This window comes from Diuraphis noxia, unplaced genomic scaffold, assembly GCF_037042655.1.
Source record: "Diuraphis noxia isolate RWA-SAM2 unplaced genomic scaffold, SU_Dnox_SAM2 contig0003, whole genome shotgun sequence".
NCBI lineage: Eukaryota > Metazoa > Arthropoda > Insecta > Hemiptera > Aphididae > Diuraphis > Diuraphis noxia.
In genome coordinates, this window is record NW_028301713.1 from 35566486 (window position 1) to 35587829 (window position 21344).

Sequence of the window (21344 nt, forward strand, 5' to 3'; positions counted from 1 at the left end):
GATTTTCAACTTCAGCTTTTTTTTCCGGTAGGAAAGTGAACCTAGTTGGGACATCTGGGAAGTCAAAATTTAAAATTTCAAGTAGTTTTCAAAAGCACTGAGTAAACAGTATCATTTTCATATATAATGATTTATTATTGAATTCAAATTTAATACATCATCCATTACATTGCCTGCCCAACGATATAAGTGGTATTTTACTTTTACTGTACAGCAGAGCGGTTAGCTACTGTCTGCCTACCCCCTTTTTTAAATTTAAATGTGGTATTCGGTTATATTGAATTTATGATTTGCAACATAAAAAACAGAAAATAATTTAAAAATAATTGTAACAATAAAATATTCAACTATTTATAGCACTGGTCGACTGCACTATTAGGTACCTACTAAATTGAAATGGTGTGTAATATATTATAAATTTACAATTATTTTTTTTGGTTGTAGCTATGTTAAGGTTTTGGTTGGTAAATAATCATATGAAAGATTTTAATATAAAAATTGTTTTTTCTTTTTGATATCCAATCCAAATGTAATATTTTGAGATTTTTTAAAATTAAAAGAACGAAGTCGAAATTATATTAAAATTATACTGCTTTTATCACATATAAATCTTAAATGTATAAATAACTCTAAATCTAGTAAAACAAAATATAGGTACTTATAAGATATTTTTAGGTTTTTAAACTAGTGAGAAATGTTTTCGTAATATACTAAATATGATAATGAATATGATATGAACGATCTAACCAATTTAAATTTTAAAAAAAAGTTTTAAATATTATAACAACTGACTTTTAGTATACGTCGTAAGCACCGATCACTTCCGCCTTAAACTTTTAAACACACATCAAAATTAAAAATATAAATTTGTATTACTGTTTTGTTTAACAGTGTCACTGTATTCGCATCAAGCGATCACCCTTGAAGGGCCCACATTTGATTAATCCTATCACTTAACGTAATTTTTATTTTGCTACATCTACTAAAACTTACTGATTAATATTAAATTATGTATCCCTTTATATACATATTTACCTAACCTTGTTAATATTTTTAATGTTAATAATGTATAATATGGTAATTTAGATGAAATACATGATACAAAATACTATATGATAATTTATAACTGTAAATCGAAAGGGGATTCAAGTAAAAACTGATAGATGACCAAAGCTTACAAGCATTGGTAGTTGGTACTTAATACTTTTACTATCCTTACATGGTTTGTCAACTTGGTAACCATTGGTAACACAATAAAATAATGTTAACAACTTAATATCTGGAGGTTTTAAATAAGCAATAATAAAGTGCTAGGTTAGGTTAGTATTTCATTCGAGTTTAATATAGAATTTAATAATATTACGACGTAAACAAATAAAAAGAAACAATAATTCAATTTAACTTAATAATAGGTTAGTAGCAGGTAGGTCGTAGTTAAGACAACTGTGGTTCAGAGAAAATATAATATTAAAATTGATAGACGTTCATTATAGTAATTAGTAACCGCTTGTTTGCATATTTAATCAATGGTTAAATTCAGTCAAACTATAAAAACCATCAGCTATCCAAGAATATTTTGTTTCTGTTCATGTTTCGGGATTTACAGTATCTAGTGGAAAAAAATTATCAAAATGACCACTGTTTTTAAAATGAATTTAAAGCCAATTTTAGTATTTAGCCAGTTTTTAGGATTGATTAATATTTCTTACATAATGCAACCAACAGGATTATTAGTTCGAGATAAGCATTCAATAATCCTTTCATTACTTGATTTAGTGCGAATGTGTTTGCTATTGACATGCACCTTCATACTTTGTGGATGGGAACTATTTACTTTCATGGAAGTAATATTACTACTTAAATTTTGGTGTGTCATAATCGCAGCAAGGTTATCAGAAACATCAATGATTAGGTATAATGTTTATAGTTCATATATTTTTATTGTATACAGTATATATTAATATTTATTTAAAATATACAAAAGCAAGTACACGACTACAATAGTATTATAGTGGTATCTAGTTCTTAAGGATTAAATTAGGCAATAATGCATGCACAATAGCCAACAACACCCTAATTTCGGCGTATGAAAAGATTATCAAGTTAGACACTTTGACGACAGTTTATAAGATATACATGATAGTGTGGTAGGTTAAGTTATGACCTGCCTGTCATAATCAATAGATTAGTGAGATTTAAAAATATTAATAGAATGAATGGGTACCGTGTAATTAACCCTTTTTTATCATACACTAAAGATAAATAAAAGAATGATTACCTAGTTTCTCACATTTACCGCTATTTTTTACCAATCAAAAGAATAATTTCTTTGAGTTCTTTTTAGGCGATCTTCAAATGAAGGCATATTTTAGTCCATTTTTGAATGACCAATCTACCTTCTATCCTATTACTTGTTATTATTATGTAACTACCCATGGGATGACTGTTATACTGAATATGCTGCAATGTCACGGTAACTTCATAATATTATGGTTTTGTGGTTTACGTTAGACATTATTGATTGAAGTGAATATATCATAATCATTAAACATATATAATTTCAAAATTTTAAAGAAAGATATTGACCTGATAGAATTTATAGTATTATTAATAAACCTATTTTTTCTGCAAAAATGTAAATACAAAAATCATCAACTGTAACCTATATGGCTATATGTAAAATAAAAATAATAATTTTTTCATTATTTATTTTTTAGGTTAATCAATGGTATTATCGAATTCGATCAAAAAATTGCACTGCTTTCGACGGTTCAACGGCATTCTTTGAATAAAAAATTTTTTAATACGCTTTATATATTATTACTGATATACTTTATCGGATTTGAACTGTTCCAGCTGTACTTATGGCCTCCAAAAACAATAAATATTTATATAATTATATAATTATACGCTATTTGTTTGGTGTGCCGTTCATTATAGACTTTGCTGTTTTAATTTTATCATGTTTTTTTCTTCTTAACTTAAACATTAGATTTGAAATATTAATAAATTTTTGGAAATCTCTCTCCGTTGAATCCAATTTTCCCCATGAATGGACAAATTCTGAAATAGCAATGTCAATGGAAAAAGTACGGTTGTTACACTCTGAACTTTCTGAACTATTAAAAGTATTCAGTCTGAGTTGCGGTTTATTGCTTTTAAGTTTCTTTTTCTTCAATTATATACGAGTAAATACGGTATTTCAACTTTTTTTATCGATTTGTATATTTATTCCTCCTTCAAATAATTCATCATTATTTAAAATGGTTTTAAGAACTGTATTACCATTCATAATGAATATTCAAATTGTAATCTTTACGATGTCCACTATTGTTGCTATCTCATTGATACACGATAAGGTAAGCTACAATAATCTACTTAGTATTTACTTACTTATTTAATAAATAATAATGAAATAATAAATTTTCACCATTATTAAGGTAAGGACATCAGGGGAACAATTCATGTATTTGCGCCTTAAAAATGTACTATATTATATGCTTTAATAATATTAAAAAATGCTTAATATGATCCTAAAAATATTTTATTTTCTCATTAAAAGCTAATTAATTAAAATAAATATATATTCATTCTTTTGTATTTTTTTTTACTTTTTTAAACTCTTATCGAAACAAAGGTTTATTATATTTTTAGTTGTGTTTTATATGAAACACATGCAAACTCCCATATGCACTTAGCCTTAATCATTATATAAATATTTATACCTATTTAAGTGAATGATTTAAAAAATGTATACAACAGAGTTTAATGTATAAACCATTAATTCGTAATACATTATACAAGTCTTTTTTTATTTACAATTAATCAGTAATCTAACTATTTCTAACTAAATATTTAATTACAATAATGTCTTATGCAATACAAAAAAGCTTATTTATTGAACAATATTTTCTAGAAAATGAAGATAATATCATATTTAAGATTATATCGCTTATCAAACTTACAAACCGACATCAAACTTCAAGTAAAATATATTTAAATTAATATTATTTCACGACTTTTAACTATTCAAAATATTAAATTAGTTTTGTAATGACATTCTATATCATATTATTTATCAGCATCTGTTAACTTTAGTATTCATTCAGGAATCACAAATAAAATAATATTATTTGAATATATTACGTATTAGATATTAATTATTAGTTGATGATTAAAGTTGATTTTCTAATGATATTTTTTAACTAAATACCTACATAGGTTAAAATGTTTATGTTACAACTATCTTTTTTTGAATTGGATGAAATAAACACCTACGGATTTTTCAATATAAATTTGAATATTGTTATGTCAGTAAGTATTATTATTTATTTTTTTTATTATTTAAATATGAGTTTATTTGAATCTTACAATGGTTTTATTCAAATATATATTACATGAGATAACAGGTGAAAATTGAACTGTCTACAAAATGAACCATTTCCTATCTATATTTTATTTGTTGTCATTTTGGGGGTAAGAAAATATATAATCGTGTAGATAATAACTTAAATGTAGACAGTGTTAGCTGGTACTAAAACGGGTTACTTTACGATTATTATTAACTAGTTGGTATAGTGACTAACCGCATTTAAGCAGTAATAATAAGAGAAATTGATTTCATATGAATCGTTATAATTCATAATATAATATGAAGTTGGTATAATTTCTATGTGTATTAAAGTTTTATTTTAAAAGTTAAGTGCTGTTTAATAATAATTGAACAATATATAATAAATTGATGGACAATTATAATTTTAAATACAAAAAATTAAATGACACTGATATCAATTTGTAAAAATCGTACAAAAATTATACAATTAAAAAAATCAAAAAAGTTACAAGCCTAAAATGTCATTAAAAATTAAAATGCATCAATTTTTTTTTTTTTAGTCAGTCGTGTTATTATTAACTGGATTAATCACATTGATACAAATGAAATAACACATAATTATCTTGAATATGATCAATGATACCATGACCGTGGCAGCCGGTATATTTGAAGAATAATCATATCAGCACTCAATAAGTTCTTAAATTATCGCATGATATTTATGTTATTATTTATTTAATGAAATAAACTAAATAGTTTTAGAACTTAAGTATTGCCTTAAATATATTTTATTATTATTTTATATTCTATAAATTGCAAAGTTTATAATATAATGTTTGTCTAAAAAATACTCTTATTTTATTAATAATTTTATATAATCTAGAATATTATGTGCCTATAATTTATTATTGATAAAAATCATATTATTCAAAATAAGATTGTAAGTAGGTACCTAAATTAATTCCTAAATTATAAGGATCATACTCATGGTTTTAATCTAACTAATACGAATGAAAATATACCTACCATATAAAACATATTTGTTTATTATGATATTTGAATATGGCCCTACTTTTTACTCGGTATTGATGGCGTCTCAGTTTCTATATTCTCTAGGTCAGCAGTTTTTAACTTTTTTATATCCATGCTCTACCTACACAGTTCAAAAGTTATTTGCTAATTAAAAATATGTAAGTTATTTTACATGTATGGAATTTTAATATATTAGGAACTACAGAATCAAAATTGAAAATAATAAAAGCATTTAATGCAAAAAAAAAATACAAAATATGTTCAGTAGTAAATTATATTTATATTATTATTCTCAAATAAACCAAAATATTATATTTAATGTGCATTGTGCATTAAATCCATTCCATTTTTTTTAATTGATGTATGAGTATGCAAAGGTTATTTTAAGCACAATCGGTAAATTAATTAAAATGAATTATAATGTATTTGATTATTCGAGTCGTCCTGTAACAAACGTTAACTACATAATTATAACTCGTAGGAGTAAATGAACTATTCAGATTCCTATAAAAAATAATGTGTAGGTAAATTATAAAGTGCCCAAATGAAGAACAGGTATTGACTATTAGATCCAGTATGAAACGCACAAGCATACAATATTTATTATAATTTATATTTAGGAATATACTCATTGTTGTATATAAATTATAGAGGATTTGCTAAAATAATAATATAATCAGAAACACAATGATATGGAAATAATTAATATCAACGTATTAATACAACTCAATGGTGAACAATTTATTAATTGAAAAATAATATTGTAGGAAATTATGTAGATTGGGCACTATAAAAGATACATGCATCAATATTCAATAATACGTATCAAATACCTATACAATTGTATTTTATATCGAGATACATAATTTTAAAGTATCATATATCTTATTTTACCAAAAAATACAAGATACTATTATTTTAAAAATTTGTACCGAATATGAATGAATAACTAAATGTCTACATATACACAAGTTCCCTGTTATTTTGGCCGACGTCTTAGGTGATGGACTCGCTCATTGCATTATCCCGTTTAGCTATACCAACTATATAGAAAGTAACTTAGTATTCATTTTGTAGGCAATAGCAATAGATTTTCATATAAATTGATTTAAAATCATTAAAATTGTAATCATTGATGAGAGATGAAACGTATCTTTGGTCGCGGCTCGTACGTCTAATGATACTTTCCTTGCAGGTTAGGGTAAATAAATATGGAAAAAAGAAAATGTAAGTAGTAACCATCTCCATGGATAGGTACTAGAATGTATTAAACAAAAAATGTATTTATCACATTTTAAGAAGTTAGGAATTGATGTTTTTTTTTTTTTAATTGCATACAGATCAATTAAATTAAAGTTTTATAATAATACAATTAATGAATAAATAAAATAATATATTAATATTCGTAATTAATTATGGATTAAGATTAAATATAAAGATTCATTAAAATCCCTTTTATTTTTATGAATTGAAGACAAATTTTTATATTTTTCAAAACTTTGTACCTATAGACTGTAACTAATTTTACTTAAATCTCAATATAATATGATGAACTATTTGGTAAAATAAATATGACCATTATATTCTATCGTTTTGTAATAAATAATAATGGTGACTGGTTATAATATATTATTACAATTTAGTGAATATGTGTATATATTTATATTTACAAGGTGTAACAGATAGAACTGACTTTTGGGCTATTGGACTAACTTTTTTTCATATTAATATATTTTTTTTTCATTAAGTGATCCTAGCACTACGTGTATAATACATTTTGTATGTTTTATTTTTTAGTACTGAAAATAAAAAAATTAATTTAATAAAAAAAATATTGGATAAATTCAAAATAGCTTATTTGTGAATCTGATTGTAAAAACAATTTTGATGGTAAAAAGATTTATCTAAGTCAAGTTGTTTATTTTTTAGAATTCTTTTTAAAATTCAATATTTTTTTTGGTTAAATTAATTTGGAACGCAATAATTTTTTAAAAAATATGATTTTTGAGAATTTGATGACATGAGTTTATTTCTTAAATTATTTATTTAATATTTATCATATAATATTGAAAAATGTTGTCATACGATGAATTAGGATTATATTTTATTTATTTTTTGGTCAGATCTTTCTGTTCACTCTGTATATATAATTTACTGATACTCATTATTCGTACAATCAATAACTTTATTCTTACCAACTAAACCGTCTAAAATCATCTTTAAATTATATTTTAAGGGTAAGTACGTAACCATGACTCCGGTGTGTAGTTGAGATAATAATATGTAATAATAATATTATAACAACAGCAGGAGACCGATTCTAGTGGTATTATAAGTATATACTATGTAGATAGTATAGGTAGTAGGTACGTACGAGCCAGTTACTCGATCAGTCGCAGTAAAAAACGAACCGTCAACGTGTTCGCTATATAGGTAATGTTATTTCGCTATACATACCGACCACTGAGCATGTGATGTTTACATACACATAACGGTTATTATTAAAACAAAATTTATTTAAAATGTCTAAAATGGTCTGTCGGAATCTAGTTTCACTTATTGTGTGTTTTGTTTTAATAAGTTCATCGCTGTCAGCTACCAGGATAATAAAAGGTAACATTTTATCCAAAGTATGAATTATATGTCTATCGATGCTATATATTTTATGGGTTAAGAAAAATGTAACAACAATTTTTAACATTTGAATTTGTAATATTTCATCTACACAATTATAGATTTTTATTCTATTTAAATTCAATTAAAAGCTATTTTTTTTTTAATTCGATTAATAATGCACATTATGCTACAAAAAGTTTAATAAGTTTAATAATAAGTCTAATCTATAGATTCTTTCACAATATATTTCTAAGTCTAACTATGATATTATGATAATATATTGATAGTAATTTATTATTTTATTCAAAAATCGATAGGTATGATTTATGACTGACTATCTAAAAAAATGTATATCTATTATATTTATATATTATTGTAATGTTGAGGTAATAATATTATGTATTATGCGTATATGCTTAATATAATTAATTTTATTCAATTAATACTTATATCAAGCAGATATATACTTATCTAGTGAATAAGTACTTGTTGAAATTAACAAATATATATTATATTAAAACTTACATAGATACATTGATACATAGTGAAAAACATAATTTAACCTACAAAAAATATTGAAGACTGCAATAAAAGAGTATGTTTAAAGTTGTGATATATTAGTTGTAGTCTAAAGTTCATTCTCAGATATTTAATAGTTGATGGCATATAATCATGATCATTTTATTTAATCGTACTTTCATACGGCCATTGAATATTATGCATATATTTACAATATAATTATTATTGTACACACGAATTACGGTTATTAGTTTAGATTTATTATTTTATTATTTTATTATTATTTTTGTTTTAAACGTACACGAAATCATTGAAATTAAAAATAAAAGAGTATTTTATTATAACGAATAATCAGTAATAATATTTAATTTTGAAGTAATTTAAATTTGAATATTACGTTTAATAAATTAAAATTAAATAAAACGTATTAGGAGTTAAAATCTGCAGGACAATGTCCGAAATGGTCGTTGAAGTAAAAAAGTATTCGAGTTATAAAGATTTTTTATCGAATAAATATAATATTATTAATATTTAATTTTGTATTATATCATGGATAATATCACATGAATAGTTTTATCATTAGTACTGCTATATTACGTGTATAAAGATGTTTGTATAGATGCTTGTTTATTTTAAGATTAGTTAATGTTGGTGTTTACTCAACAGTGCAGGAAATGTTTGAACGAGTTGACTTTTTCTTTTCAAACTTTCTATTTAACACTTTTATCGATACATGCAGAGATCGATGAACAAGTGACAATGTTATCGATCAAGTTTTAATCATTGCAAAGAATGAAAACAATAATTGTATTCTAATGATTGACATTATCATATATAGTCACGAACTTCATAAACCATAACAACAATTTTACTTTTATGGGATGACCAACAAATCGTACAATATTGAACTTGGCAACGATCCATTGTTATTACATGTGCCTGAACGATTTAGGGATGTGGTGCGATTTCCGGTACTATGGGTGCATTACGCAAACAACCAGTTAGTTGAGCTGCAGTTGACGGTGAAAGTTGGGCACATCTGCTTTGACCTGCACTCATGTAACTTGTCGAACTGTTTGTTTCTAAGTGAAAAAAAAATGTAATAGTAATAAATACCAAAACGTGTTGGAAGAGAAAGTTTGAGAATTTTGAGATAGAGTGTATTGCAGGGTATATATCTATAAACTCGATATTTGGTATAGTGAAAGTACGTTTACCAAGGTTACGAATTCTTCCGTTCAAGACGTCTCCACGGTCAAAGGTCTCTCGGATTGAGTCGTTAAAAGACGGAACGTTTTAAATATTTTACTGTAGGGACGTAGTGTTAAAGATGAAAAGAAATTTAAAAATATAATAATATAATCTAATACGTATACGTAATATACGTATTATAACTAGGTATTTGAAATAAAAATAAAAATCAATGGCATTACCGAACAAGTTTAATAAAACTGCACCATTTTCAATATAGTAAAACATAGCTATCTATTATTGTGTTATTACAATCATTTCATTAAATAGAAAATTTTGATGAAAAAAACTAATTTTTGAACTATAAATATAATATAATGTACGCCAAAATTATATTTACTTTTTCCTTTCTAGATATAATATGGTAGGTAGGTAATAAATTTGTTTTAACTAAAGTCCACAACATATATACCCATCATTTGTTTGCTTTTAAGGCAGTCTTACAAATAGAGTAAATAGACTTACCTTGTGCTATTTGTATTGTTTTTAGATCATCAAAAGACGTCATCTTCATTCTTCTGATGATATTTCAACAATATTATGGATGTCCTTCGTTGACTATTCTTTATACGAAAATTTAATTTTAATTTTGTAATTCTCTTGTAATTCTCATGGATAGAAAAATCATTATAACTGTGTTACGTAAATTTATCGTCCATGAATTAATTGGTGTTCATGAAGCAGATTTTTTCCAGTAATCTTTAGCAAATGAAAGTATTATGATTTTTTGATGATAATTTTCAATTCAAATGTAGTTATTGCTAAAATCAGTAAAAAGTTTTTTGGTTAACCTTCCCGAAATTCCATACGTATTTAAAATATGTTATATATATGTGTGCCTATATGAATTAAAGTTAAAGAATAGGGTCTGAAATAATATATACAATATAATATAGTTGTGTACTAAAAAAAAACAGTTTTTATGTTTATAATAATTATAATATTATTATTATGATTAAATTTTTATAGTAACTAAACGACATTGAATATTGATTAGGTTAGGTACCTACTTATAAATAATAATGATATTTTGGAATTTTACTGATATTATTTTATTCAAATATGAACGTTCTCAGCTCTTAATTATTTTACTATGCATATTAAATGTGTGTTTTTACTGACTTAAAAAACCAGTTAATTTAAATTTAGTCTAATAGATTGGATTACTCTATAAACAGATGCTTTATTTACATATACATTCTGCATAAGTTTTTCCAGCCGTTTTGTTATTATGCAATGTAATCTAAAAGATTTTTTTGTTAGATTTGCAATAGTTGCTAAATAGCGGTGGTCGACGTATTATAGTGGTTATGTATGTATGTATTTAATAAGACTATATACTCAACGGAGCAAAATGTCATGGATATTAAACACTAGCCGACACAATTTCATTCGACAGCCTAGGTTATTGGGCCAATTGTCACACTTTGTTAACACTTACATTCTTTTTTTTTTTTTTTACAAGTCCAAGTACCTAACCATCGTTTTTGTATACAATTATGTAATCTGTAATCGATGTATAATAAAACGAATGCTCTGCAGTAGAAACGTTAGGTCTATTTATGTAAATACTACGAAAATCAACATAATTAAACCATTTTACTATTTTAGTATAATATCTAATGTAATTCGAGTAATAATCACAACAGCGTACCTATTATGATTACCTACAGATACATTACTATAAGAACAATAATGGTATTTTGTAATATTAACATTACCGTATTCCATTATATACCATCATGATCCAGACATGATCAGTAATTTAGACAAAGCAGACGGGCAGGGTCACCGGGTAACCGTGAGAATATAATTTCTTGTTAGTCCTCGGTTGGAACTTTGAGAACAATATTTCGTGTTGCATTGAAGACTATAATATTTTAGATATTGAGATTTTAAGTGGCTATGCAAATTTACATTTTTCCGAAATGTTGCCTTGTTCGGTTTTTAATGGGAAAATTAGCGTCAGAAAACTATACAGTTAAAATATATTGTCATGTATACTGTTTTCAAACTTCAATGTTATTTTTTCCCATGAATATTTATATCACGATACTTACTATATAATAATAGTTTGGAGACTATTATATTATTTAAGTGGCGACAACGCATAGCAAATTGTTATTTTGTGTGCAATTAATAAATTTGAAAGAAAAAAAAAATATAGCACATTATAATATTATGTTTCTGAATATTACCATAACAATAATTGCTGAAATTAATAAATAGTAGGTACGAGTGTTCACGAGTATTGTTTAGGTACCTACGTATTGTAGTACCAGTGTACAACATTCAAAGAACTTATTGTGTTATTGTTGAAAATAAAAACCGATAAGGCTGAACAAAAAATCGCTTAACCCATTTGTCAAGCTATAAACATTAGTGTGTAACAAATTTCAACTGTGGCAGTGTATTAGGTACACGTGTAATCAAAAAATACAATATATAGCTGGTGTTGCAGTATATCTATCATCAGTGTGACAGTGTATAAGTGGTATATAAGTGGCATACTGGTATAAACCTTCCTACCGTGTGTCAATAACGTGTTTTAAATGTTTTAATATTTTAACATAATAGTTTATTTTGTATTCCATGTGGTTTTTTCACTCTATAATAGTAGATGCTTACAATTTAGTTCGATCCATCGCCTTTAGCAGCAATGTGTATATTATACAATGTGATTCGCCAAGCCTGATCAACAGTCGAGTCTTGCAAAATCAAAATTCGAACGAGTAGTTTCTGAACCATAACATTGTACGGGTGATAATCCTCGATAAAAATATATTAAAAAGGAGTAAGAATAAGTATTTTATGCACTATTATACAGCTCGGGCGATTTTAAGAATTGTAAATTCTTCATATAACGATATTATTGAACCATCATATTTTTTAAATAATATTCTAGTTGTGTATTCATATTTATTAAACCTATATTATCATGGGCATTTGTCGTTATAAACAGTATTAGTAGTACTACCTTAAATAAGCTTTAATACATATAATTTAATAACTCGACTTTTAATTATTCTTTACAATTTTTATTTAGATAAAGGTATACATCAATAATTCCATGTCATTTAAAATATAAAGGTTTTATTTGAAAACTAAAAGCTTGTATCGCCACAAGACTTTATTTAAATGGTATAAAAAAATTATTTGAAAATATGGTCTTTGAGAATGTTTTCAAATTCCAAAGATCAAAATTTGAATAAATTCATAATCAAAAGAAAATATGATAGTTATCATGTTTGGTGAATCACTCCGTATGTATATAGGTACCTAATAAGTAATAATGTTATAATTACATTTATTTTACATTAACATGTTCGCAAATGAAACCACTTGTAGGTAGGTATATGTTTTAAAACGTTTGTGTACATTTTTTTAAACACCCGGGACCGTATACAGCGTTTAATTTGACGTTACGACACCATCGATAACGGTTGCATTGTTATTTGTTATATATTATATTGACCGGATCAAAACCCGCGACAGTTGCTTAACGAAAGTCACCGCTGCCATGGGTACCTACAGCCATATATATATATATATATATATAGGTACACAATAATATACATTATAGTATTATCTGCAGTTTTTAATGTAATAGAAAATTGTATGGTGTTTGCAGATAACAAAAATTAACGATAATATGTATATATGGTATATATAACTATTTATGTAATAAGTCACACATCGCGCGGTATGACTATTGTATGAGAACGTTCCGTTTGATATAGAAATGACATATAATAATATTATATTATTATATATTGTATACACACGCATGTCTACTGTCTAGGTCAACCGGTATATATGATACGAGTGTAATGCATACGCCATACGTATATTATATATTATATTATATTTGGTGGTGCCCAAAAGACAACATGAGTAGGTATATATAGGTTCCTAAATAGTAAATAGTAAATAGTATAAATACACTACATTGGAAGCAGTATTGTATATACTATATACATACTATTAATATGAATATATGGTAGGTTTGTAAAGGTATTACGCGAGTAAAAACACTAAAAATACATTGTCTATGTAATTAACAGCGGGATGCTAAAAATAATAATATGCTTAGACATATAGATGCATGGTCATATGCCTTATATAGTACCTACGTAGTATCTATACACTAAGCATGCTGCTTCGTAACAGCTGGGTACTGCTGTAGTAGTCTCTATAGTCGTTTTGATAGAGAACGGTTTTTTTTAAATCTCAACATAATGCAAACAGAACAATTATAACAGTGTTACTTAGCATTCATTTACGTTTCTAAAATATATTATATGTTGTTTGGTTTTTTAAATCAAACCATATTATATTTTACACAATCGTCATTTTTCAGTTCTATTATTTTATGTAGACTGTAGACGGTAACTATATGTATACTATATAGGAATGTTCTTTTAGACATGTAACTTTTATTGCATTTTTTTAGTTATAGGTATCTATATATATATGTTATTTAGTTAGCCAGTTAGGAGTATACAAAATGTGATATTAATTATTAAAAAAAAATAGATAAATAAAAAGATTTAATATAAACAATGTGTATTTATATACATAAATAAAAATATTGATTATAGATAAATTATTTTATTCATATAAATAGTTTATTTATTTCTATATTTAGTAAAAGTATAATAAATTATGTTAAATATGTATTTACTCCAGCCATTACTGATATCTGATAACTAAAACAACAAAATTGTAGGTACCTATAAGGCTTAGAATGAATCATTTTCGATTCAAAAAAAAATTATGAAGCTATTAATAAAATAAAACAATGTAATGTATTGTTATCATCAAATAATTTAAAAAAATGTTATATTAAGTTAGATGGTATTATAACCATGTGAGGTAAATAAATTCATATAAAAACTTAAAACCAAAATATTAATCAGACGTGAGATGTTTACCCATTTCGGCGACAATGAAGATGTTTTCATTATACTATAAATTATTACATACCTATACACAGTACCTATATAATATAGGTACACTTAGAGTCATGTACCTACAGTATACATACATATATTATATCATAATTATAGAACATTCTTATTATCTGTGATGCGGATTGCCGTCATTGTTGAAATCTTTCTGTTCAGCTCCGGCGATGATGACAAAATTGTTACCGAAACACAGCACAATATTTCCAATATGAAAATGTTTTGAAAGGAAATAAATATACTCCTGCCTAATTATATTATACACCGTGCAATAGATTATTATTCGCGCACATCCGGTAGTTTTTCATTTTGGACAACGATGTTTTATGGATAGATCATTCGTTTTGGATTTTTCTATGCTTAATAATATTATCATATACCTACATTATAATATTATGTATACATCGGTTGGCAATTATTAATGGTAATATGGTATATAACGCGCGGGTACCTAATAATTATAATAATATGTGTCTTTAGTCTTTACAGCGCAATGGCCTTGTACAGTTGTTAATCGTCAAATCGCGGTAAAATATTATTATATTGGCATTCGGTACCACGCATTATAATATAATATTATTATTATGATATATTGTATGGTAGGTAATTATTCGCTATAATCTCGACGAGTGAAAGTCGATGTTCCGCTTCTGTTTCAGTATAGGTAATATACTAATATACCTAACGCTTCCAGGCTATTGCCGCTAAGGAACTGCGGATTGTTGATTCACGTCACATATTATAGTCGTTATGTGGCGTTATACCTACCACGCGCGACGCGCGTGCGACGACGACGACAACGACGACTCTATAAAATATTATTATTTTTTTTTTATATTATTGTTATTGTATTATATTATATTCGTATAATCGTCGTGTTCGTCCAACCTACGCCGATTTATAACAGTGACCTTTTACGACTTGATGACTCTGGTCGACACATTATGCCACGGTGTTTGAATATAATTTCACCAACCGCTACACATTGTACCTAAACATACATATTATTATTATTATATTATACAGTTTGCGCAGTATTATACGTATGTATATTGCGCAATTATATATCGTAATAATAGACTTATACCTAACTATGTAGAAATATGATCGTAACAGTTATTGTTATCCGATTGCCGTCTGCAGCAGATGATCACAACAGTACCGAAATAAATATAAATAATAATAATATGTAGATTACAGGTTTGTTATTATTACCTAATTATGATTGTAATGTCATGTATATGCTTGTCACCGGTGTATATTGTGAAACGTGAAAGTAAAATTATTAACATATTATTACAAGCAGATATGTACATATAGGCGCAGGGCCGTACTTATAAGAATTGCAAGGTACGCAACAAAAATAATAATTGTGAATCTTAACAACGATTTATATTTCATTTATCTTTAAAATATCAACATTTTTTTTTACCATTCATATAAACTAATAGGGTTGAATGACTTGAATGCGTTTAAAATCATACAAAATATGCTCTAAAAAATAGCCCATTTTACCTCAAAAATGTCCATAAAATGTAATTTATATTATTTTTTTTAAATCCAATTTGATACTTTAATTTGAAATTTGTGCATAAATAAAATTATTTATTATTTTATCAATTAATTATTTTAAAAATCTGAAGTTGGAAAAATTGTCTTGACGCTGCTATGATGTTGACACACATATGTTTTGGGGCAATATTATTCATTCTAAACATATAGTTACTAAAATATACATTAATAAATACGCTAAATTTGTATAGTACATTGAAAAAATATGCATTAAAAACTTCAAAAATAACCTAATAATGTTAAAAATGAAAAAAGCTGAAATATACAAAAAATGTCGAAATAACATTTTTAGCTTTAAAACACTTGTTACATGAAACGAATTATGTACTTAAAAAGCATTTTCTAAGACCAACCAGAATAATATGCACTTTGCATTGAAATCCGAGCCCTAATAATTAACCACAGAAGAATTCTCGGTCATGGGCAGCATCTCGTTTTCCGGACAGTTCACGCTGTCTGGAAACAGAACTCCTCCTCTCCTCGGGCATGGCAGAAACTTACGGGTGTCCATTTGAAATTCTGCCAAACATATACGTATTTAAACCAAATGCAGTTCCCTTCCCCCACAGTTCCACAGACTAATGATCCTTGCTGTCGATGCCTCAATCCTAATAAAAAATAAATATTAAATACATAAATTATTTTAAACAAAATAATAATTACGTATTGTGCCAAAGTTTAAATGAAACTATTGTTTTATATTTTGGTAGATTTTTTCTTCTGGACACTATTGACATATCTAATTTTTCGTCGGAAATCAACTCAGAACCTACCATAATTTTATCGTCGGAACACAATTAGAATATTATTAGTAATTTTGTTTAGCCACAATAATATTTGTTAACTGAGACCTTATTTGCCCCAGTATCATGATAAACTTGACCATGACAGTTATTTATTTGTTACTGCATTTTAAGTATATTAAGTATATACGAGATTAGTACTCTATAAAGTAGGCTATCTTTACAATAAATGCGCATATATAAACGACTACTTCTTTATAATTATTAAGAAATTTATGTATGACAGAAATTTTCAAATGTACCTATATATTATATACATTTTTGTTTTTTTTTTTGTATAAACTAACTAAAATAACGGTTCTATGATCTTAAATAATAATATATTATTATTATTTTTTATTTTTTATTATAATAATTATTACATTTGCAATTATCAATAATTTTTACATTTTATTATAGGTGCAACGCTAATAATTAAATTAAAAACATCATTATGAACAGTGGTGTCATTTCAGTTTTTAGAATGTAGGGGTAAACATTTTGACTGGCCCTTAATAAAGTTTAAAAAAAATTCACCCTTTATCAATAATTTTATCTTAATGTTCAAATTGTAGATGTACTATCTAGTACCGTGCCATAAACTTTAATTCTTTTTTTATCTAATATACATACATTTTAAGATACTTAATATATAGATCTCTTTTAATTATTTATGTACCCGTGCGAACCACGAATAATGGATAAATTTTATTTCTCAAAGACATGAATCATGGACTTGTGGCCTTAAACTAGTCCGACAACAGCTCATATACACGGCCTGATAGCGGCCCACTAATGACAAGGGGTGGGCGAAATACCTACCCTGCCAACCTCCAAATAATGCCACTAATTACGACTAGTTTAAAATGTATTATGTGTAAAATGAAAAATAATATTCATTTAATTATGCAACAATTATGTGTATAGGTTACTGTATGAAACAACATGCAATTATCACTATGTTACATAATATATGTTTACTAATATTTTGCAATATTTAATTACAGAACCACATATGAATGCTCGATTGAAGAGAGTAAGTCCAGAAAATACTCCTGTAAGTATATTTTCAAATTATATTTTAAGAATAAATTAAAATATTAACTAATGGTATAATATCTTCACACACGCGAAGCATTGCCATTTTATTACGCTTTTTTTTCATTACATATATGATTTGTTATATCGCTCCGCTCAGAATCTAAAATGAAGTAGCGATATGTAACTAACCTATATATATTTTAATGAAAAAAAAAATATATTCTTTTACTTTTCGAAAATTAACTTGGAAAAATCGGTATGACATAATAACAGAAACATTTTCACAGCGTTTATAATGATATAATAATTAATAACAATATTATTGCACACACAAAAGGTGTACGGTTCCCGTACTCAGGATCGGAGGGACTCGTCCGCGGATGCCCAACATTTTTTGCCGGCGTTCGGTTCGCTATTCAGCCAACTCGGCCACCACTCCCGCCCACCCAGGCTGTACCAGGAGGCCGACTACCTGCCCGAGCTGACACCGTACCTGCAAACGGCCGCGGCGTCCAACCAAGAGAACGCCATGCTGGGTTCCGGCAATTTCGGTGTCATCCCCGGTGGCACGTACTACGCGGCCGGCGAGACAGCGTCCGTATCCGATCCGTACCTGTACGACGGCAACAGCCATGGACGACCACACCGGTACGTTCAGGGGCATCGAATAAATGGCAATAGGTATATAATATGCCTGTCATTTCCGCTTTCGTCTTCTTTTTCTTCTTCTTCTTCTTCTCCTTCTGTGCCAGTCGCGTATATAATATGCGGAACGCCAAAAGTCGTTTGTTTAATACTATAGGTTAAATCAATAGCTTAGCGTGCAACTTGATGACTTGGTGCAGCCCGCTAGACCCCATGGGAGATGAAAGCTACCTTAAAGGCTTAAACACAGAAATTAAATTTCTAAATAAAGTGATATAAATATATTTAAAAATATTTCGGTTTTGTAGATCAAATTTTAAATCGAAATTATATATATTTCAGAAATATCATTGTCTTGCATATCTAAATAGTATTTTAAATTAGTATTTCATTAGTCATTAACATAAGATTAAAAAATATCTTTATATGATGTATTTTTCTAAATACATATTAGAATAAAACCAATATTTAATACTCTATAGATTCCTACATACTAAAGTCTGATTTTTTAAAAACTATATATATATATATATAGTTTTACCAGTACTTTCGTCAAAATCTATTTAAGTTTTATATATTTATTTACTATTTGTAACTATGTTTGTTAATAATTATTTTTAGGTTTTCCGGAAATCCTAGACCATCAGCATTCCGTGATCCAGATGACTTCTTTGCAGGGTTCCGAGATTTCGCGGACATCACAGCTCCGACCAAGTCATCATTCTCACAATACCATATGGTATACGCCCCAATAGAGGATTTACCGTCCAGTGAAGAAAAGATCAAATCGAAAAAGAAAAGGAAGTTAAACAAACATTTGGAGAACGAAAACGATAAAACAATTAAGGCTAAAAGAAAAATATACGCGGGTGAAAAAGAATTATACGAGCCAATGATTGCATTAAGTTAGTCGGTTTAATATAAGAACAAATGAGTAATGAAAATATTATTATTATTTCGAAGTACAAAATATTGGCATTTTTTCTATCGACTATATAGAGGTACATAAGGGCTGTAACTACCAAAGTGCGCATGAGCTCGATTACTTCATCACATCGCTTTGGCATTTAAAATGCTTTATTTAACAAAAAAAACCATCTAAAACATGGTTTCCCAATGTACTATATACTATTATACTGTGTTAATATGTTATTACTTATATTAATATAATATATTATGAATTACGGCGTATTAATAGGTCATATTTAAACTAAAATAAATATTGTTCGTATGCTTAGTTATTATTTTATTACTGTATAAAAATACCAAATACCTAGTTGTATACTGTTTTGTACTAATGTATAATGTATAATTATTTGTAAATATATAATTTTTAAATAAATGTTAAAAATTGTTTGAAAAACCTAGTTGAAATTATTAGTTTGAAAAATTGCTATCTACACATAGTAATAATACTATTTAAGAACATGCGTCTTATTAAATTAAAAATTATACAGTTTTCAAGATTTAGCACGACACATAATAGCTAATAAGAATGGCTGCCTATAAACATCATATAAAAAAATAATAATATAATTATTACATTCAAAATAATTTCTCACAATAGCAAATTTCGTCGATAAATAAAATGTATAACTATTTACATAAACGCTTTAATACGAGTAAAAGTTTGTGTCATAAATGAATGGTTTAGTATAATTGTAACTAATAGTAGTTGATGTATTGTTTGAACCTATATAGAAAACAGATATTATTTCAAATTCAAACAAACAACAAGCCATCCAGTTTGAAACGTCACATTTCATATATAATTTAAGCTAGAATGACAAAAATCCATATTCTTTAAAATCTCCAAGGTATCTTAAACATAAACGCGATTCTAAGAAATTGCAGTTTACAATTCGAACGTTTTTGGTTAAACAAAACCATTGGTTTTTAACACAACCATTAATTGTAAAAAATAACTCATCGGTTGACGGTAATTATTACATTTTATATTATTTTTCACGTATTATTATTATTATTATTATTATTATTTTTTTTTTATTGATCAAAAGGACATCGGCGACAACGGCCATTAGTCTTAAACTTTACATTATTGATTACATTTTTTTTATTATTATTATTGTTTCACATTTTATTATGTATAGTTATAATACTATAATACATCATTCAATTGTCAACAATTTTCGGGGTGGAACTCAATAGTGCTATCGTCAATGAAAAATGGACTTATACACTAAATCTAACACATATATTATATTTTCAATTTTGCTCGTGACGAAACAATATGGTTTTTTATAAGGCCTAACCACAATACTGAATACTTTATTGCCTATCCATATCTTAAAAGGAGTTTTAATTATTTAATTAATATTGAACAATTTATTTTTTGAATATAATTCAAGATTCAAGATGAATAAAAAATAATTATGATTATAGAGATTATATTATAAAATATTAATTTTTATATTTATTATTAATTAAATTTAAACAATAGGTATTAAATTATTGAATAGCTAAATTCATATTATGCATATTGTGTAGTATGTATCCACCTAATTTCAACCAAAATGTTATGATTTATAACTCATTATAACTATTATTCATCAGAGAATAAAATAG

General features: G+C 26.5%; 2 protein-coding genes and 1 long non-coding RNA gene across 6 annotated transcripts; 2 read left to right on the top strand and 1 right to left on the bottom strand.

The window, feature by feature from the left end:
• Positions 1-2970: 2970 nt before the first annotated feature.
• LOC149057277 (uncharacterized) lies at positions 2971-5078 on the top strand. The gene is made up of 4 exons (XM_089223357.1): positions 2971-3359; positions 3926-3985; positions 4222-4318; positions 4898-5078. The coding sequence occupies exons 1-4, from the start codon at positions 3075-3077 to the stop codon at positions 4942-4944; spliced, it is 489 nt and encodes a 162-aa protein (XP_089079483.1). The 5' UTR covers positions 2971-3074; the 3' UTR covers positions 4945-5078.
• Positions 5079-7736: 2658 nt separating this feature from the next.
• On the top strand, positions 7737-20121 carry LOC107165072 (uncharacterized). Of its 4 annotated transcripts, none has more exons than XM_089223641.1 (4): positions 7737-7978; positions 18080-18129; positions 18451-18794; positions 19380-20121. In XM_089223641.1, exons 1-4 carry the CDS (start codon positions 7888-7890, stop codon positions 19666-19668), a joined length of 774 nt encoding a protein of 257 aa, XP_089079767.1. In that variant the 5' UTR covers positions 7737-7887; the 3' UTR covers positions 19669-20121. The 4 variants fall into 4 exon arrangements, with proteins under 4 accessions (XP_089079767.1, XP_089079768.1, XP_015368620.2 ...); XM_089223642.1 differs by having other exon boundaries at positions 7740-7978; positions 18451-18761; XM_015513134.2 differs by lacking the exon at positions 7737-7978 and adding an exon at positions 12231-12545.
• LOC149057278 (uncharacterized) lies at positions 9306-11748 on the bottom strand. The gene is made up of 3 exons (XR_016190965.1): positions 11473-11748; positions 10217-10512; positions 9306-9582 (listed from the first exon to the last, which is right to left on the bottom strand). It is a non-coding gene; the product is annotated as an uncharacterized LOC149057278 (long non-coding RNA).
• Positions 20122-21344: the final 1223 nt, after the last annotated feature.

Coding starts and splice junctions, on each gene's coding strand:
- LOC107165072 (XM_089223641.1), top strand. CDS start 7,888: ATGTCTAAAATGGTCTGTCGGAATCTAGTTTCACTTATTGTGTGTTTT. Junction 18,130..18,450: donor TAAGTCCAGAAAATACTCCT/GTAAGTATATTT, acceptor CACACACAAAAG/GTGTACGGTTCCCGTACTCA. Junction 18,795..19,379: donor CATCGAATAAATGGCAATAG/GTATATAATATG, acceptor AATTATTTTTAG/GTTTTCCGGAAATCCTAGAC.
- LOC149057277 (XM_089223357.1), top strand. CDS start 3,075: ATGTCAATGGAAAAAGTACGGTTGTTACACTCTGAACTTTCTGAACTA. Junction 3,986..4,221: donor AAACCGACATCAAACTTCAA/GTAAAATATATT, acceptor ATACCTACATAG/GTTAAAATGTTTATGTTACA. Junction 4,319..4,897: donor GAATATTGTTATGTCAGTAA/GTATTATTATTT, acceptor TTTTTTAGTCAG/TCGTGTTATTATTAACTGGA.